At 39.8% G+C, this 15,568-nt stretch overlaps 1 protein-coding gene across 3 annotated transcripts in view; it reads left to right on the top strand.

Annotated features, from left to right (window-relative positions):
* The window catches only part of LOC131243049 (uncharacterized), a 36,126-nt gene extending 29,143 nt beyond the window's left edge, over positions 1-6,983 (top strand). Inside the window, exons 2-10 of one of the 3 annotated variants that reach the window (XM_058242111.1) lie at positions 136-220; positions 499-595; positions 745-808; positions 949-1,005; positions 1,128-1,165; positions 1,302-1,383; positions 1,593-1,624; positions 2,918-3,000; positions 6,568-6,983. In XM_058242111.1, coding sequence (XP_058098094.1) covers positions 136-220; positions 499-595; positions 745-808; positions 949-1,005; positions 1,128-1,165; positions 1,302-1,383; positions 1,593-1,624; positions 2,918-3,000; positions 6,568-6,581 — 552 coding nt within the window. In that variant the 3' untranslated portion in view covers positions 6,582-6,983. The remainder of the gene's footprint in view (positions 1-135; positions 221-498; positions 596-744; positions 809-948; positions 1,006-1,127; positions 1,166-1,301; positions 1,384-1,592; positions 1,625-2,917; positions 3,001-6,567) is intronic. The other 2 variants (XM_058242112.1, XR_009169827.1) reach the window with 2 other exon arrangements.
* The last annotated feature ends 8,585 nt before the right edge of the window (positions 6,984-15,568 follow it).

The following is a 15,568-nucleotide window of genomic DNA, read 5'->3' as shown; positions in this document are numbered from 1 at the left end:
TTGGTACTTGTAAGGATTTTATTGAATTATTTTAGATACAAAATTTGTATTGTTTGGCTGCTCATGTTTAGTTGTATGTCTACGTATTTCTGCACAAGTTCATATTGTTGTTTTAAATGCATCAATGACGTGCAGATTTCTCTGAGCAAGAAGAATAAGAAAGAAAGCTACCAAGAGGAGTTAGAAGAGCGGATAATTTCACTAATCGCATCTTTATTTGGTAAGAAGGCAAGTGAATTTCAAACTCTTGAATTTCTCAATATTGGGTGTGCATGTCACATAAAGTTAGAGACATTTTCGATTCTCAATTGATTTTCAATTGGTACATTTCTGTTGACAACTTGTTCAATCCCATCATTGCATTCTAGCGAAATCTTCTTTTTAAATAGTGGAATTTGTTAGCTGATGACTCGCCCATATCATGCCTGAGCATTTACTCTCGTTTTTAACTATGATATGATCTGATTAATCTTGTGTGGGCACATGACATTTGGTAAGGTGGCCTTCTGAGGGGTTCGAGAAGGGATCGATTGTTAAGCAAGTTCGTGGAAAATGAATGTGAAAAGATAGATCGACTTATGGAGCTCTATATGAGGTGAAGTAATAAACTGGGTCTCCTGTTTTATATGTTCACTGCCAAAGTCAGCATGCCTGAGTGCGCATTTTATCAATCATTGGTGTATTTTGACTGATGTATATTCTTCCTTAATTGGAAGTGCTCTGATCAATTTCAATCTTTTGCAGATATTCTGATAGAGTTAGAGCAGAGACTGAGCGGCTGAATCAACTAGAACTAGATGACTTAGAGGTCATTAACTCACTGTTGTCGTGTAGTCAATTTCTTCTAGCTTACAGTGTTGTTAAAATATTGTCCTTTTAATGGCATTCTTATACATTTGAATCCAAAATCAGTTGACTTTTTATTTTTTGTCATTATTTTATAAACAGATGGAAGAGGAGGAGCGTTACAATCGAAAACTAGAATCTGGACTCTACACTCTTCAGGTAAGAAGCCTCCTGAAGTGTTTTGCTTTGGAGTTCTCCTTTTCCATTGTTGTATTTTGCATGGATGAGTACCATTTTTACTTCCATTACCAACCAAAGCTTCTCTTGTCACGGCCTTGCAGTTGATTGCAGTTATTCTTGGCCATCTTTGGTCTTCTGAGTAAGTTTTGACAATGGTTTTAGGTTACTATATTTGAACTATTTCTGCATCTCTTCCTCAGGAGCCTTTGCAGATGCCAGTTAAAAAAAAAAAAAAACTGGTACTGGTTCCTAATTTGAGCTGTTACTGTATGCAGGCACCGTCGAATGAGAGAGAGAATTGAACTATTACTGAGGCAGCAGAAACTGACAAAGGAGGATGTTAAGGATATACTTCAGGTAGATCAACTTTGCTGCCTGCATTTTCTTTCTCAGATTAGCAAGATCCCGTGAAGATATATTGACAGTTTTTCGTGATTTTTGATCACACGATATGCTTGTTACACCCTGCAATCTTCAGTGTTATCATGAGATCATAGGGTTTCTTGACTGATTTTCTTTTTCTTCCTTGTTTCTTTTTCTTTTCCTTTTTTTTTTTTTTTTTCCAGATATGTGGATTCAACTTTAGTTTGTTCCATTAGGGCCTGTTTGGATTCGCGTATAAGGTTGTATTGTATTGTATCCAACTACTGTTCATGTATACGTTCGATCAATTTCAGAATACATCCAAATCAACATGCTGTAACTCAATGTTTGAATAGGAGGTATTGTTCGGGCAAGTATACAGATTCTTCCTCCGATCAATGTTTGGATACGACGTATTAGGGCTGCTTATTGTATATACGTATAATATTGATAGCACTTGTACGACGGTGGCTATTTTCAAGTTCTCAAAATGGGAACCTAGGTGGGGCCCACTGTCATCTTTGTGAATAATCCTACCCATCCATCCGTTTTGTGATCTCATTTTAGTACATGTGGCCAAAATTGAACCTTATCAAAAGCAGGCGTGAGTGTAATCCGTGGATCGATTGATCGGAGGAAGAATCCGCTAGAGCAGATTGATCTCCTCCCGGCAGGAGTTGGATCCCAAATCTCAATCCCTTTCCGAAGCAGCACCTCCAATATCTAATTCACACCCTGAGGACGCCAACCAAAACTCATTAGTACCTCCAACTAATTGCTAACGATAACCCCATTGTCGATTTGATGTTGCCCAGATTTTGACTGGTCTAGCAACACACATCGTCCCATACCAAATCCAGCCCTCCAAGATCACCTCCATTGCAGGAAAACCAAGCCTCTACTCTCTCAGTAAGACCGTCGACCAATCTCGACATAATCCAACAGGCATCCATCATCTGTGATCTTCATAACAGATATGTTTAGATCTGTGTGAACAGTTGTTCGTTAGATCCACACCTCCATTAAATCCAGCAATGGCCGATCTCAAATTCTCATCGGATTTTTCACCATCAGAATAACCAGCTTTGCTTTCTCCAGCCAGAACCACAACCTCAACAACTGCCGATCTCTTGCCGTTCTATTTTCTGCTAGAAGCGTATTTTCTGACTGTATTTTGAAATCAGACCTTCGGAAGCGAACCTTCTCAGCTGAATGGCCACATGCAGAAGGTCGGAGATGATCTAAGGCGCTGCCGGAGTAGAAATATTAGGTCCTCCTTAGATAGAAAACCCTCTGCAATAGACTCTGCCTCTATCGCACGCGAATACAACGTCTTGAATAGGCTGTACTGAAGGAAACAGAGTCGTCTGACAATACACTACTGTCGTTTGAATTTTTTGAAGAAAAGATGTATTCGCGCACATGGTGTTCCACAGATCTCAACTCCAAATCAAACACTTTATAATGTATTTTAACCCCTTTAATACAATACAATACGCCGTTATATGCGAATCCAAACAGGCCCTTATGTGATTGAAGTCTTAGGGTTTTGCATGTGGGTGTTGTGGATCGAATCAGATAAGATTAGGCCTATCCCTTTCATTTCCAGTGGTAGGGAAATTGACTGGGAAAAGTGGCCCCTTTGAATGTTTTTCTTTTTTCTTTTTTCCTTTCGTCTTTTTCCTTCAGCCTAGGACGTTTTGGAGAAATCAAATGTCTGAGCCTTTTAGATTCAAATCATATTGGATGAAAAATCCAAAAAGGTCAGGATTCTTCACCGTTCCAAACAATCTCTTTGTTCCATTTGCACAGATGTTAGAATGGTTGGAACTTGGAAATCATTTTCTTGGAACGTTTGTTTTCATTATGCTTTTGGATGGTTCTAAATCATTTTCTTGAATTCAAAGGTATGCATGTGTTTCCATATGTCGGGCTGCCAGACTGGTTATGCAACTCCAATGTTGTATTCAAATGCTTCAGTTTTTCCTGCAGTAAGGACTATAAGAGGATTTTCTGTCTTATTTTTTTTGCCTATAACTTATTTTTTTCCTGAGAGAGAACTAAAACTTTATTGAAGCAAATAAACAAGGGAACATAGAGGAGCAGTGACGAGGAATTAATGGCCCTGATACAGCCATGAATCCTCTCTGTGAAGTCAGGAAAACCCACATACTGGCAGTAATTGTGGAAACTCACTTCTCCTTACATTAAAATCACCCTAATTCAAAAGAAGCATTCCAACAAATCTGGATGGTGTCAAGCTCTGCCCACAAAGCAAGTCTCTCACTGAGATCATTAGCGCCATACACCACTGGAGATGCCAGTAGGCTCCAACAGCTCCCACCATTAGCACCTTTGAACTGGAGTGATAGAGAATACGTGGCCCACACCTTTGTAACTTTCCCGATTAGGCGATTATCATAATTCATTGTTGGCACTAGATTTTGCAGTTCTCTGGATCCCTTCTGCTTCTTAGCCAAGGCTGTATTGGACTTTGCTAGAATTTTCTTCCCCTTCCCTTTCCTCTATCCTTTCAAGGATAGCTCTGAAACTCTCTTCTTCCCCTGTAAACCGCCCTATTGATTTAGCTGGATTTTGCCATTTTTTTTCCTGAACCCACCCCAAATTGAGTTTTTGATCACCTGCTTCTACACCCACCAACTCATTGGACATCTCTATCTTGATCACCACCACCTGCATCCAGAGTCAGATCTAATGACACGTGGATAAGCACCACCACCTGCCAAGGGTAACACGTCGCTCAATATGTGATGCTTATTGCTATTGTCTGTCTCATACAACTGCAATGTGACGGTTACAGACCTGATGGGATGTCAGCACAGAGCCAGCTGTCAGCCAAGAGACCAATCCCACTGGAATTGAATCCATTGAAGCCCAACAATCGAAAGCCCATTCACCCCTACCTTCTCCATTCAATATCGAACTGCCAGATAGAACCCTCTGCCTAGGCTTCTCCACTCACGTAAGCACTCAGACTTTCCATGTAAGTTGTCTTCTCCATGACACACTGGAGCCACAGGGCATGAGTTTGAATGGTTACCTGACTTTGACGGCGCCAAAAACTTGCTCCTAAGATCACCAGTAATGCATATTCCCACCAGACAATCCTGCTCAGGGAAGGATCTGTCTGGGCTCTCCACTTGCACAAAAATCTAGGAAAGGCCATCAGCTTCCAGTTCCAACATCCCCCCAAATTTGCCAATCTGTCCGACAACATCTTGATTCTCAGGAGGAAATCACATCATCAATCTCCCAGGCGTGCTAAATCTGGACCTGAGTTCCATTAGGACTGAATTGGTCCAAGTATGAGCAGGGATCTCCAACCAGTTGGATTTTGTAGCATGAAAAAGCTAAGAGCATGGTATTACAAATGGTTACATTACGTCCGTATCAGCTGTTACGTAAAGAAAATGGTCATCCCCATTACATGATACGGGGGTGAATCAGTTCCATCATATAAAAAAGTGGTCAGATCCATCTCAGATCAATGTATACGATGTTATAGGCTGATATGGCCATAAAGGACCCATTTTGAAAAAAATTATTTTCAAAACTTCCCTCATTTTCCCACTTCTTTATTCATTTCAACCATGAAGGTATCTCAGAAACTAGTTTGAAATTAGGTCTGTGCCCATTTTGAGGATTAAAACACAAAATTTAAGAAGGTATCTTAGAAACTAGTTTGAAACTAGATCTGGGCCCATTTTGAGGATTAAAACACAAAACTTAAAGAGGGATTTGATGGATCGAAGCAGAGTGGACCATTTTGGGAGATATCAGAGGGGGGTTGGGGTGGGGAAGTAGATCATCACATTTTTTTTTTTTTTTTTTAATTCTTCTGTTTTGTTTTTTCATTTTCCATCTTGGTTTTGTTGTATTTATGTGTAACAGGCTCTAATCTATCAAATCATGGTTGATTTGTCTTCAATTAGGGCCTATTTGGTCAACTTTCAACATGCCAAGCTGGAACTACCCAACAGGTAGCATTCTTTCGAAAGAATGGCCTGTTACACCATCAAATACATGACCAAAAACAAAAAAGAATGCATATTTGGGATCCTCACAGTAGAATTTTATCAATAATCTTTAAATTTTATTATTATTATTTTCAAGGTAACAATTCTGGCCATTACAGGGCCATATCAGCCGTTACTTATTATTATTATTTCCAAGGAAACAATTCCGGCCATTGCAGGGCCATATCAGCCGTTACCTAGGCATAATGGCTATTACATCTCCTAATCCTATGGTATTGGCCAGAAGGCTGGCCGATATGCTGGCAATTCCATCATGTAATACTTTTGGGATGGATGATATTTGGGTTCTAAAAGAAGGCCTCTGCATCCACCCTAGAAGCAAAACCAATAAAAAGCAGCTTTGGGGGATGTGCTTACTACTATGATGGATTTGGAGAAAAGAGACCACTCCTTTCGAAATTTCCAACACTTGCTAACACAGGGTTCTTGCCTTCCCACCAAACCCAACAATGGCCTTATGAACTTTGATGACTCTCTCTACCTTCTGAGCATCACTAATCATGAGATATTGCTGATTTCTCCTCCGATCAGTGTATCATTGTGATTTTGAAAACCCAAGGTAAGATGTACAATTATTCCAGATCCCTGAAGCTGTCTTCAACTCACCTGAATTGCTTGTCCATCAATCTTTAGATCATCCAACATCCGAATCGTGTTCTGAGCCTCATCATAGCGGCAAAATCTGAGGAAGGCAAAACCCCTACTCCCTGACTTTTTATTTTGAGGTATGAAGGCATGAGTCAGCAAACTTACCAAAGATCTCTAACAGCTCCTCCCTCGGTAGCTGAAATGAAATGTTTGAAACGAAGAGACTGAAAGGACCTTTCATCTTGCATGATTTCCTGAGTTTTCTGCCATTATGAGTTGGAGATGAACTTACGGCCATTCATGTTTCCTGCTTTTCCACCGCAATTGAGTTTTCCACCATCATGCACAGCCAATGGACAATTTGAACAAATGATCATGGGTGTCCTCTCCCACCACACCCAAATCTGAACTAATTTGATTCTCCACTCAATGTTAGGCATCCATGTTACTTCCGCATCACTGATTCCAAACATTTGATAACGATGTAGGCTTCTCTTAACCATCTCCACACTTTCTGATTTTTTTGCTACAGGAATATCACGATAACATTGGAGATTTGGATGGACCAGATGAGAAGGAGCGAGCACAGGCAAAAATCCAGAAGTTTATTGTGGCATTATGAGTTTCAGATGCTTCTTCATGCCTGCAGAGTATGGCAATTTTGCAATCGGATTATATGGTCTGTGGTAGAAGAAAGCATCGCGTGTTGCCTTGTCAGCCTTTGAAGGGGGGGGATTGAAAAGGGAAGATGTCCATCAGCTGCTTCCTTTCTAATAGTTAATTTCTCTTCCTCTGCATGTTTTATTCACAGAAAGTATGCTCAAAATGATTGTATTGATTTTGCAAATTTTCAGCTTCTTGCATGGTTCTAATTTTTACCCATAACAATGTAATACTCAGAATCAGAAATGTATTTTAAGTGTTTTTATGATCCTTATTCATTGTTCCTATGCTTCTTCCGCCCTTTGCATTGTTTCTTCTCCTACCTGTTTGGAGTGGATCGGCTGCTCAGTGAGAAGCTTATGGATTTTGATGAATGTGGTCCTCTTAGATCCGAAGGAAATATTTTTTTCGATGCTCCATGCCTCCATCCAATGGCAGAGTTTGTTGGGAATTCAAAGTGGTTAATATCTTGATTTGAACATGTTGGCCATTAACTAATTGGACATCCTGGCTCGTGTAGCACCTAATCAAGCCCCCGTCTAGCACAAAAGGTCATGTGTTGGGAATTTTTGTGATCTTGGGTTTGGGTAGCATTTTTGTAATTGTCTTTTTATTTTATTATTGTTATTATTTTTTTTAATAATGTTGGTTTGGTTGTTGGTTGCTAGTTAAGAAGCCACAAGGGTAGTTAAAATTAGTTTTGGGTTTTGATTAGCAACTAATTAACAATGATTAGTTAGTCTTTATTTAGGGGATTACAAGAGGTATTAGGATTAGTTGTACAAGGTTTACAAAATGTGATTTCGAAAATTTCATATAGTTTTGAAATTTATAAGAGAAATTAAGAAATTCAGAGGACCACAGGTGTGGAATGGGGGGTTATGCTTGTGGATGATCAGGCCTCTGTAATTATCGCCTTGCTCAGGCACACAGCTAGAGCAGAGTCGCTTCTAAAGGGTGGTTGCCTTAGCTTTCAGGGAAGCAATTCGCATTATCCATAACCAGTTTCAGCACCTTTCTAGTCTTTGGTGGAGGTACTTTCCTGGGCCAAAGGAGGGATAAGATCTTGGCATTGGGCTTTTGTTTTGTTTTTAATTTTTTTTAAGAGAGATTAGATCCTTGATTGAATGGCTAAACATCTGTCTCTGTTCTCTCAAGTGGGGATTCTAATCCTTTGGTACTTGATCTTTTGATTGCAAGGCGGCAATCCCATCCCTTTGGCTGGGGAATTCCCTTCCCCTCCTTTGATTTAGCTTTGAATAAAATCTGAGTTTACCTTTTCGTTTTTTTTTTCTTTTACACGCACACACACCACCACACACTCACACCGTAGTGGAATTTCACCACCTATGGGTACTCAACCCTCGACCAGGTGTTGAAACTCCTGAGAGTCTACCACCGGAGTAAGAGTAAGGACCCTGAGTTTACCTTTTTTTCCACACACACACACACACACACACACACACAAAAGAAAAAAAAAGAAAAGAAAAAGAAGAAAAAACTGTTATGATCCTTCTGCTTAAAATGGTTTTTAGCCCTTTTCGTGTTTCCCACCATCTAATTTTTAGAGGCCCGATCCGGCTGGCGCTGAGCTCTCAGTGTACAACCGGTTTTGGAATCTTGCTTAAGACCGACCAGAAGACTTCCATATATGCTACGAACTGTAAAGAATAAGAAGAGGTTTGCTAAATTCTACACGTGTAGATACTTCTACCGTAAGATCGAAGGTGCCGTCTGGTGGGGCCCCATTGTTTATAGGTTTATCCCAAGAATCACTTCCGTCCACTCAGTAAGTGAGCCAATTTGTGCAATTAAAATGGAGGGTTGGGAAGGAATGACCAATGGTCCACATTCGTTGTGGATGTTTATCGCACCTGTCTAGTCTGGCCCACCTGATGAATGGCTTGGATCTACTACACGCGATCCATGTTGGGTCGCGTAACATTGTGTAGAGGTGCTGGGATCTGCATTGTTGAACGTTCACGAAATAAATGAGTTGCTTGTTGCAGTCGATGGTCAGGTGCTTCAGGTGAATCGGTCAAGGTCATTGATCCATCAAAACAGGGTGGGGATGTGCCCATGCACACCCTCTTCTCAGCCTTATTCTGCGAATCTTGCTGATCCTGATCGGCCCATTGACATACCTTTTTAAATCTTTGCCTACATTTACATTATGGAGGGACTCTTATCTGGGATAAAAATCCATAAAATAACAAAAAAAATAAAAAATCATGGAAATGATTAGAAATAAAAAGTAATTTCTATTGTTTTGTGAACAAGATGCATTTCCATAGAACATTTTTGTTATTCTAAATCAAACAGATTTTATTAGCATTCACTTGGGCTAATGGTTTGAATCAAATAAAGATGAGGCCCACTTGTACAAAAATAAAATGTCCAACCATCAATGCAAACCGTCTATCATATGACTCCCACATCTTACTCCTAATGCACCTAAACCTCTCACTTTGATTGGAGATCCTACCCATCTGATCAATGACTAAAGTAGGATGGTGTTGGCTCATTACATGTCTAAAGGTCTAATCAATAATATGGACATTCCATCATGTGCGCCTCAATTTTGATTGCCAAGGACGAATCTAATCGTCCCATCATCATTAGCCTGAAAAATTGGACAGTTCCCAGACAAGGTCCAATCATTCATCTGAACCGTCCATTAGGTATGGCTCACTTTGATTGGTCATCTTACTTATGAATCATTCAAATTGGACAATCATAATCGTGTGAACAATGACAAAAAAAATGGTCCAGATTTGATTATATAAGAATTATGATTTTTTATTTTTTTTAATCTAACGATATTTAAAATTTTAAAAGATGAACAATCTTAACTCAACCAACAGTCATCCACGATTCCTTCCTTGCAGCCTCCGGGGACGGCAATGTCACCTGAGGGCTGTTGTCGAGCACTGGACATGACGGCAGTTGCTGCTAGGGATCAAATAAAGAAGGTTAGGATCTTCTTATTCTTCTTCTTCCTTGTTCCTGAACAGATAGTACTCATTTCTTTCCATACATGACAAACAATTGTAATGAATTGGGTTTTTCTTTTAATAAATTTCAGACAAATTCAATATGTTTGTCTTGAAATCTTGCATGTTTTCATTAATGGCTGGCAATCTGTGCAGGAGGATATTCTTATCCCATCTCGATTCACCTTTGGGCATTTACACACATATCTTGTTTGGGTGGGTCCATACACCAAATTCGTCAATAATTCCTTCTCTAGTGGCTAGTGTTTGATAATTTAATCAGTTTGATATTCATCGCTGCATCTAAGGCTGCGTTTGGGTGCACTATTGAACTGATTTGCAATAAGGAAGAAGGTTACACTCTACAGTATTCACATTGACAGGCTTGGTTCCCAATTACAATTACATTTCTTTCCAGTTGGTCTTGGAAATGTAAACCTAGTTTCAATGACATTGTTGCTAAGTGGGATTATTACTTAGAAAGGTGAGAGGAGCTCCCCTGATAGGTTTTTCAAGTTTAATTTACAAGGAAATAGAGCAATTTGGGTCATCTAGGATTAGAATGGTGAAGAGATTCGTGCATGTGATCGGACTGGTCCACTCTTCAGGTGGCCATATGTGTCGGAGAAAAATGGACAGTTAGAAAAAAGACTATATGCGTTGGAGAAAAATGGACAGTTAGAAAAAAAGATTAAGGGTCTATATGCAATAATACACTTCTGGCCCTGCTGATAGTTGGACGAGCCTGGTTTTATTTTTATTTTAATTTTTTGGTCGAGGACTTGTCCATGGCGGGCCCACTTGATGACGTCCTGGATCTCATGTGTCATGGTGTGTCACTGTTAGAGCATGTTGGAGTCTGTTCTTGCTCATTGTCGGATTCGCTGAATGGTGAAGGCGATCCATACAATGTAATTCATGGGTCAGTAGTGATTGTACAATTCCATATAGACTTTCATTATCTAAGACTGGGCGGCGTCTCCTATTTTCTATGCTCACATAGAGGCAAGTGACATTACCTTTCGAAACCAAAATCAACATCATTAGGCCCTTCATTTCCGCTTGTATGATGCTATTCTGCAGTTTTTGCAGACATTGCAATCTGGTTTCCTTCTTCACTTTAGTAGTGTTGGTAATCATAGGAGTACATGTATGATGTTGATCTTGGAAATTGTAGCATTTGTGAGATGTTATTTTGGTTGCATTATCAATATTTTGGTTGCACTATCAATATTTAAAATATCAGAGGAAGTATGAAGTGGTTAGAAAATTGACTACTTAAATCTACGCATATTTGGTTGTGAAGCTTACTCTCATGTGCCGTCAGTTGAGAGAGATAAACTAGACCATAGAGCCAAAAAGTACATCTTTATTGGCTACGACATTGGTGTAAAAGGTTACATGTTATTCGACAAGGTCACACGCAAGGTCATCACTGGTCGTGATATCAGATTGGATGAAATCTCCCTATTTCGCAAGAACGATCAAGAGGAGAAAGAGGAACCAGAAAGGGTAATCGTAAACGTTCAGATTGATACAGATGATACTTAGGCATAGACAGATGCGAAGACAAAGGTACAGGATCAGGTGGAGCAGCCACCCGTGTAATGAATCTACCGCGTGATCGCATGTTTTCGGTAAGATACAGAGACGACTCTAATATTGTATATGCCCTTATTACAGATGAGGGAGACCCGTCTACTAGTCAGGAGGCTTTTGATGAGCCTGATGTAGAAAAGTGGAAGGTAGCTATGGACGATGAGATGGACTCGTTGCACAAAAATCACACATGGGAGCTGGTGGAGCTTCCTGTGGGCCGAAAAGTGATCAGATGCAAGTGGTTATTCAAAAGGAAATAGAATAGATATAAAGCAAAGTTAGTAGCAAAGAGTTATGTTCAGAGAGAAGGAATCAACTTCATAGAGATATTCACGCCGGTGGTTAAGCAAGTATCCATCAGATTCGTATTAGCGCTGGTCGCCCAATACAATCTTGAGCTGGAACAGATGGATGTGAAGACTGCATTCCTGCACGGGGAATTGGAAGAGTAGATCTACATGAAGCAATCAGAGGGCTACGAAGTTAAAGGGGCAGAGAAAAATGTTTGCAGGTTAATGAGGTCGTTGTACGGTCTGAAACAGTCACCTAGGCAGTGGTATAAAAAATTTGATTATTTCATGGTGAGTCAGAAATTTACTCGGAGTGAATACGATCACTATGTCTGTTACAAGACACTGATTGATGAAAAATTTATCATCCTAGTTACTGTATGTTGATGATATGTTGATCGCCTGTCATGATATGTCTGAAATCAACGTACTGAAGACTCAATTATCAGGGACATTCGAGATAAAAGATCTGATGGCTGCAGAGAGGGTTCTCGGCATAGATATTTATAGAGAAAGAAAGAAGAGTAGGCTTTGGTTATCACAGGAAGAGTACCTTGAAAAGTTGTTGATCAAGCAAGGGATGAACCAAGCAAAGCTGGTGAGCGTTCCCCACGCGGCTCACTTCAAGCTTTCTTTAGAACAATGTCTTAAATCAAATGAGGAAAAACAAGTTATGTCTCATGTGCCTTATTCAAATGCGGTTGGCAGTTTAATGTATGCCATGGTCTATACAAGACCAGATATTTCACAAGCAGTCGGTGTTGTCAGCAGATACATGTCAAACCCCGGCAAGCAACATCGGGAAGCGGTGAAATGACTACTTCGATACATTCGAGGTATGAAAGACTACATCTTAACTTTTGAGAAAACAGGAACAAAGTTAGTGGGGTATGTGGATTCCGACTACGCAGACAGTATAGATTCCAGAAGATCTACTTCATGATACTCATTTGTACTAGCGGGTGGAGTAATCAGTTGGATGTCGAAGCTTCAGTGTGCTAGCTCTTTCCATGACCGAAGCGGAATATATGGCAGTAACGGAAGCGTTTAAAGAAGGTGTTTGGCTCAGAGGCATGATAAATCTGTTGAGACTTCAGCGGGAGGTTGTGCCGGTTAATTGTGATAGCGAGAGCGAGAGTGCTATCAATTTGGCTAAAAATTCTGTTTATCACTCACGTACTAAACACATTGATGTTCGTCACTACTTTATCCGATAGGTGCTCGAGGAAGGAGGCGTAACACTGGAGAAGATTCATACCAGCGTGAATCCAGTAGACATGCTCACCAAGGTCATTCTTATAGAGAAGTTCAAGTTCTGTGCAACTTCTCTGGGCTTGGCGATGGCATAAAAGAAGGACGGAGTGTACATGAGAAGCGTTAATTAAAGCTATGATATGATGCAGAGATAAGAGAAGAGGTCAATAAACTACATAGATGAAGATTGAAGGCATGGTGGAGATTGTTGTCAGATGCCTTAAATCTAACAATTTTTTGGCCACTTAACCGGTCAAGGGCCTAGCTCGACTGGTCGAGTGGGCCGCTTGACTAGTCGAGGCCTGCTTGACTCAAAGTCTAGCGACCTATGTTTTTTTGGTGTCCGGGCAGCTTGACCAGTCGAGGGGATGGCTCGACCAGTCGAGGCCCTCCTTCGACTAGTCGAGGTTACGCAAATCCTACGCGGATTGCGTAAATTTGAGGCGATTTTCGGACTTTTCCAGACTAGGTGCATAAGTAGAGTTTTCTAAACTATAAATAGGGGTCCCTAGGGCTATTCTAAGGTATTCTAAGGCTTTTTAAAAGTTTTCCAAGGGTTCTTAAAAGAGTTTTAGGGTTATCAAAGGGTGTAGCAAGGGTGAGATTCGAGATTGTGCAAAGCGGGTAAGTCCTCTCTCTTATAATTTCTATTTCATAGTGGATTTCTGTCGTTTTGTGCCATGGTGTTTTCCCACAAGGGTTTTCCATGTTAAATCTTTGTGTTCTCTTGTGATTGCATGTTGCTCTTGGATAGCTATCCTAGATTTAGATCTGTGTGATTTCGCAGCACTAATCCCCAACAGATTGTGTGTACATGCAAACCTCATATATGGGATTTACTCCCCAAAATGACATGCAACTGAACTGGTCTGTTGAGATTGAAGATATTGAGGTTTGTCAATGTTCATTCATCAACTAAATCAGGAAAACAGATATGGTACTCTGTTTTTTCTTCTCCAGGTGACTAGTTCAAGTTGCATGTGTATGGATGTCTAATGGCCCTCACAATATAGGAAAAGTGGTGATTTTGTGCACTGTAAACCTCATCTATGGGGATTTACAGCCAAAAATGCCATGCAATTGTGCTAGTCTGTATGAATAAATGTAATGATGGGAATCAAAAGTCATTCTTTATGTAAATCATCTTCGAGAAATCTCATTCTTTGTTTTTTCCTTCTCCAGGTAAGGATTTCGAGTTGCATGTATATGGAGGGCCAATGGCCATGATGTGAATACCCATCAGGCCCATTCTTATTAACACCATATGCTTTTGTAACTAATTTATAGGCCACTCATATTCACATTCTAAACTTCCAGTGTAGGAGTCAGGAATGCCGTGATCATGTTACAGACTGATCGAGGTGACTCTCAATGCCCTGATCACCCACAATAGCATACTCTCAGCTTTTATTATACTGAATAGTGTGGATTGTAACTTCTGATCTTAAAAACAAACTACGTAAATTTTGCACCCATACATTGTAAGCATTAAGTTGAGACTACTCAACTTCCTCGTTTTCATCTGTGCATTTTATGCATGTTCAATTTGATGTGTGTGACAACAATCTTGAAAGTCAATAATATTCTTAAATATCATTAAGGTCCGTGGTGACTTCGCTCGACTGGTTTATGCTAATCTAATCCGGCCTTCTCATCTCCACGTTACTCTGTAATCGAGACAGACATTTTTCTTTATAGAGAGTAGACAATCTACTCTCTACTGCATCGATTCTTCACCAATGCTTAGGATGCGAAATTCACACAGCAGTTGTGGAAGATGTACCATCCATATTATAATCTGCAAATTAATATTCTATCTTACTTGAGTTAGGCTGAGACAATAACATCGAGATGGGATCTACAACTGACAATTCTCATCCTATATGTGATATGTAACACATCCAACTATCTAACCTGTATGGTGAAATAATCTGGCTGCATGAAATCGAAATGTTGAAATGTGTATGACTGTGTTAAGAATAGAAATTTCAAAGTGTTCCGTATGGGTGTCACTATTGAAAGTGTATTGTAGTACTCTTTTTTGTGTGTGTTTGTATAGTCTATATAGTATGTATACTCTGTTGTGTACTGTATCTTTATTTCAATGTATATTAGAGGGGTGTTGTACAAAGAAAGACAACACAAAAAACCTAACCTTTTCCTCCCATTTTCTTGTCACTGTATCCCCCATTCTTCCAATCATCTCATTCTCCTACAACCTTCATCTACTTGGTATCAGAGCATCCCCTTTTGATTGAGGGTTTGATCGGAGCCATCAAAGACTAGTGACGTCAGTGTCTGTAAAGCTAGCATCAGCAACTGTACTATCCGTATGGATTTGTGATCCAAGAAGGGTATGGGCTGAAAGATCTTGATTTTAGAAGATTTATGGTTATTTTTGTGGATTTTTCTGAAATAATTTAAGGTGTGTTTTGAGAACTACAAGGTATGTTTCAGGCATGGCCCCTTTTCGAGTTTTTTGTTTACCATATCTCCCAGTTGAATGGATTTTTTATTTTTATTTTTTAGAAATTTATCCACATGGTTGGTCGGAGTCACTGTTATCGACCATCCATACATAACTTTTACTCAATCATTCGAGTTTTAACAAGTTTTTTGGGTTTTTCCATGTGCGGTTCCACCATTTGGGCCATTGTTTGAAGTAAAATGTTGGAGGTTCCATTGTTTTGTGGGATTCCATGTGCCTAGCATATACATCAGGCCTTGTTTTGCC

This window comes from Magnolia sinica, chromosome 4 (genome assembly GCF_029962835.1).
Source record: "Magnolia sinica isolate HGM2019 chromosome 4, MsV1, whole genome shotgun sequence".
NCBI classification, from domain to species: Eukaryota; Viridiplantae; Streptophyta; class Magnoliopsida; order Magnoliales; family Magnoliaceae; genus Magnolia; species Magnolia sinica.
Note: the sequence above shows the minus strand (reverse complement) of the source record. Positions and strands in the feature narration are given on the sequence as shown.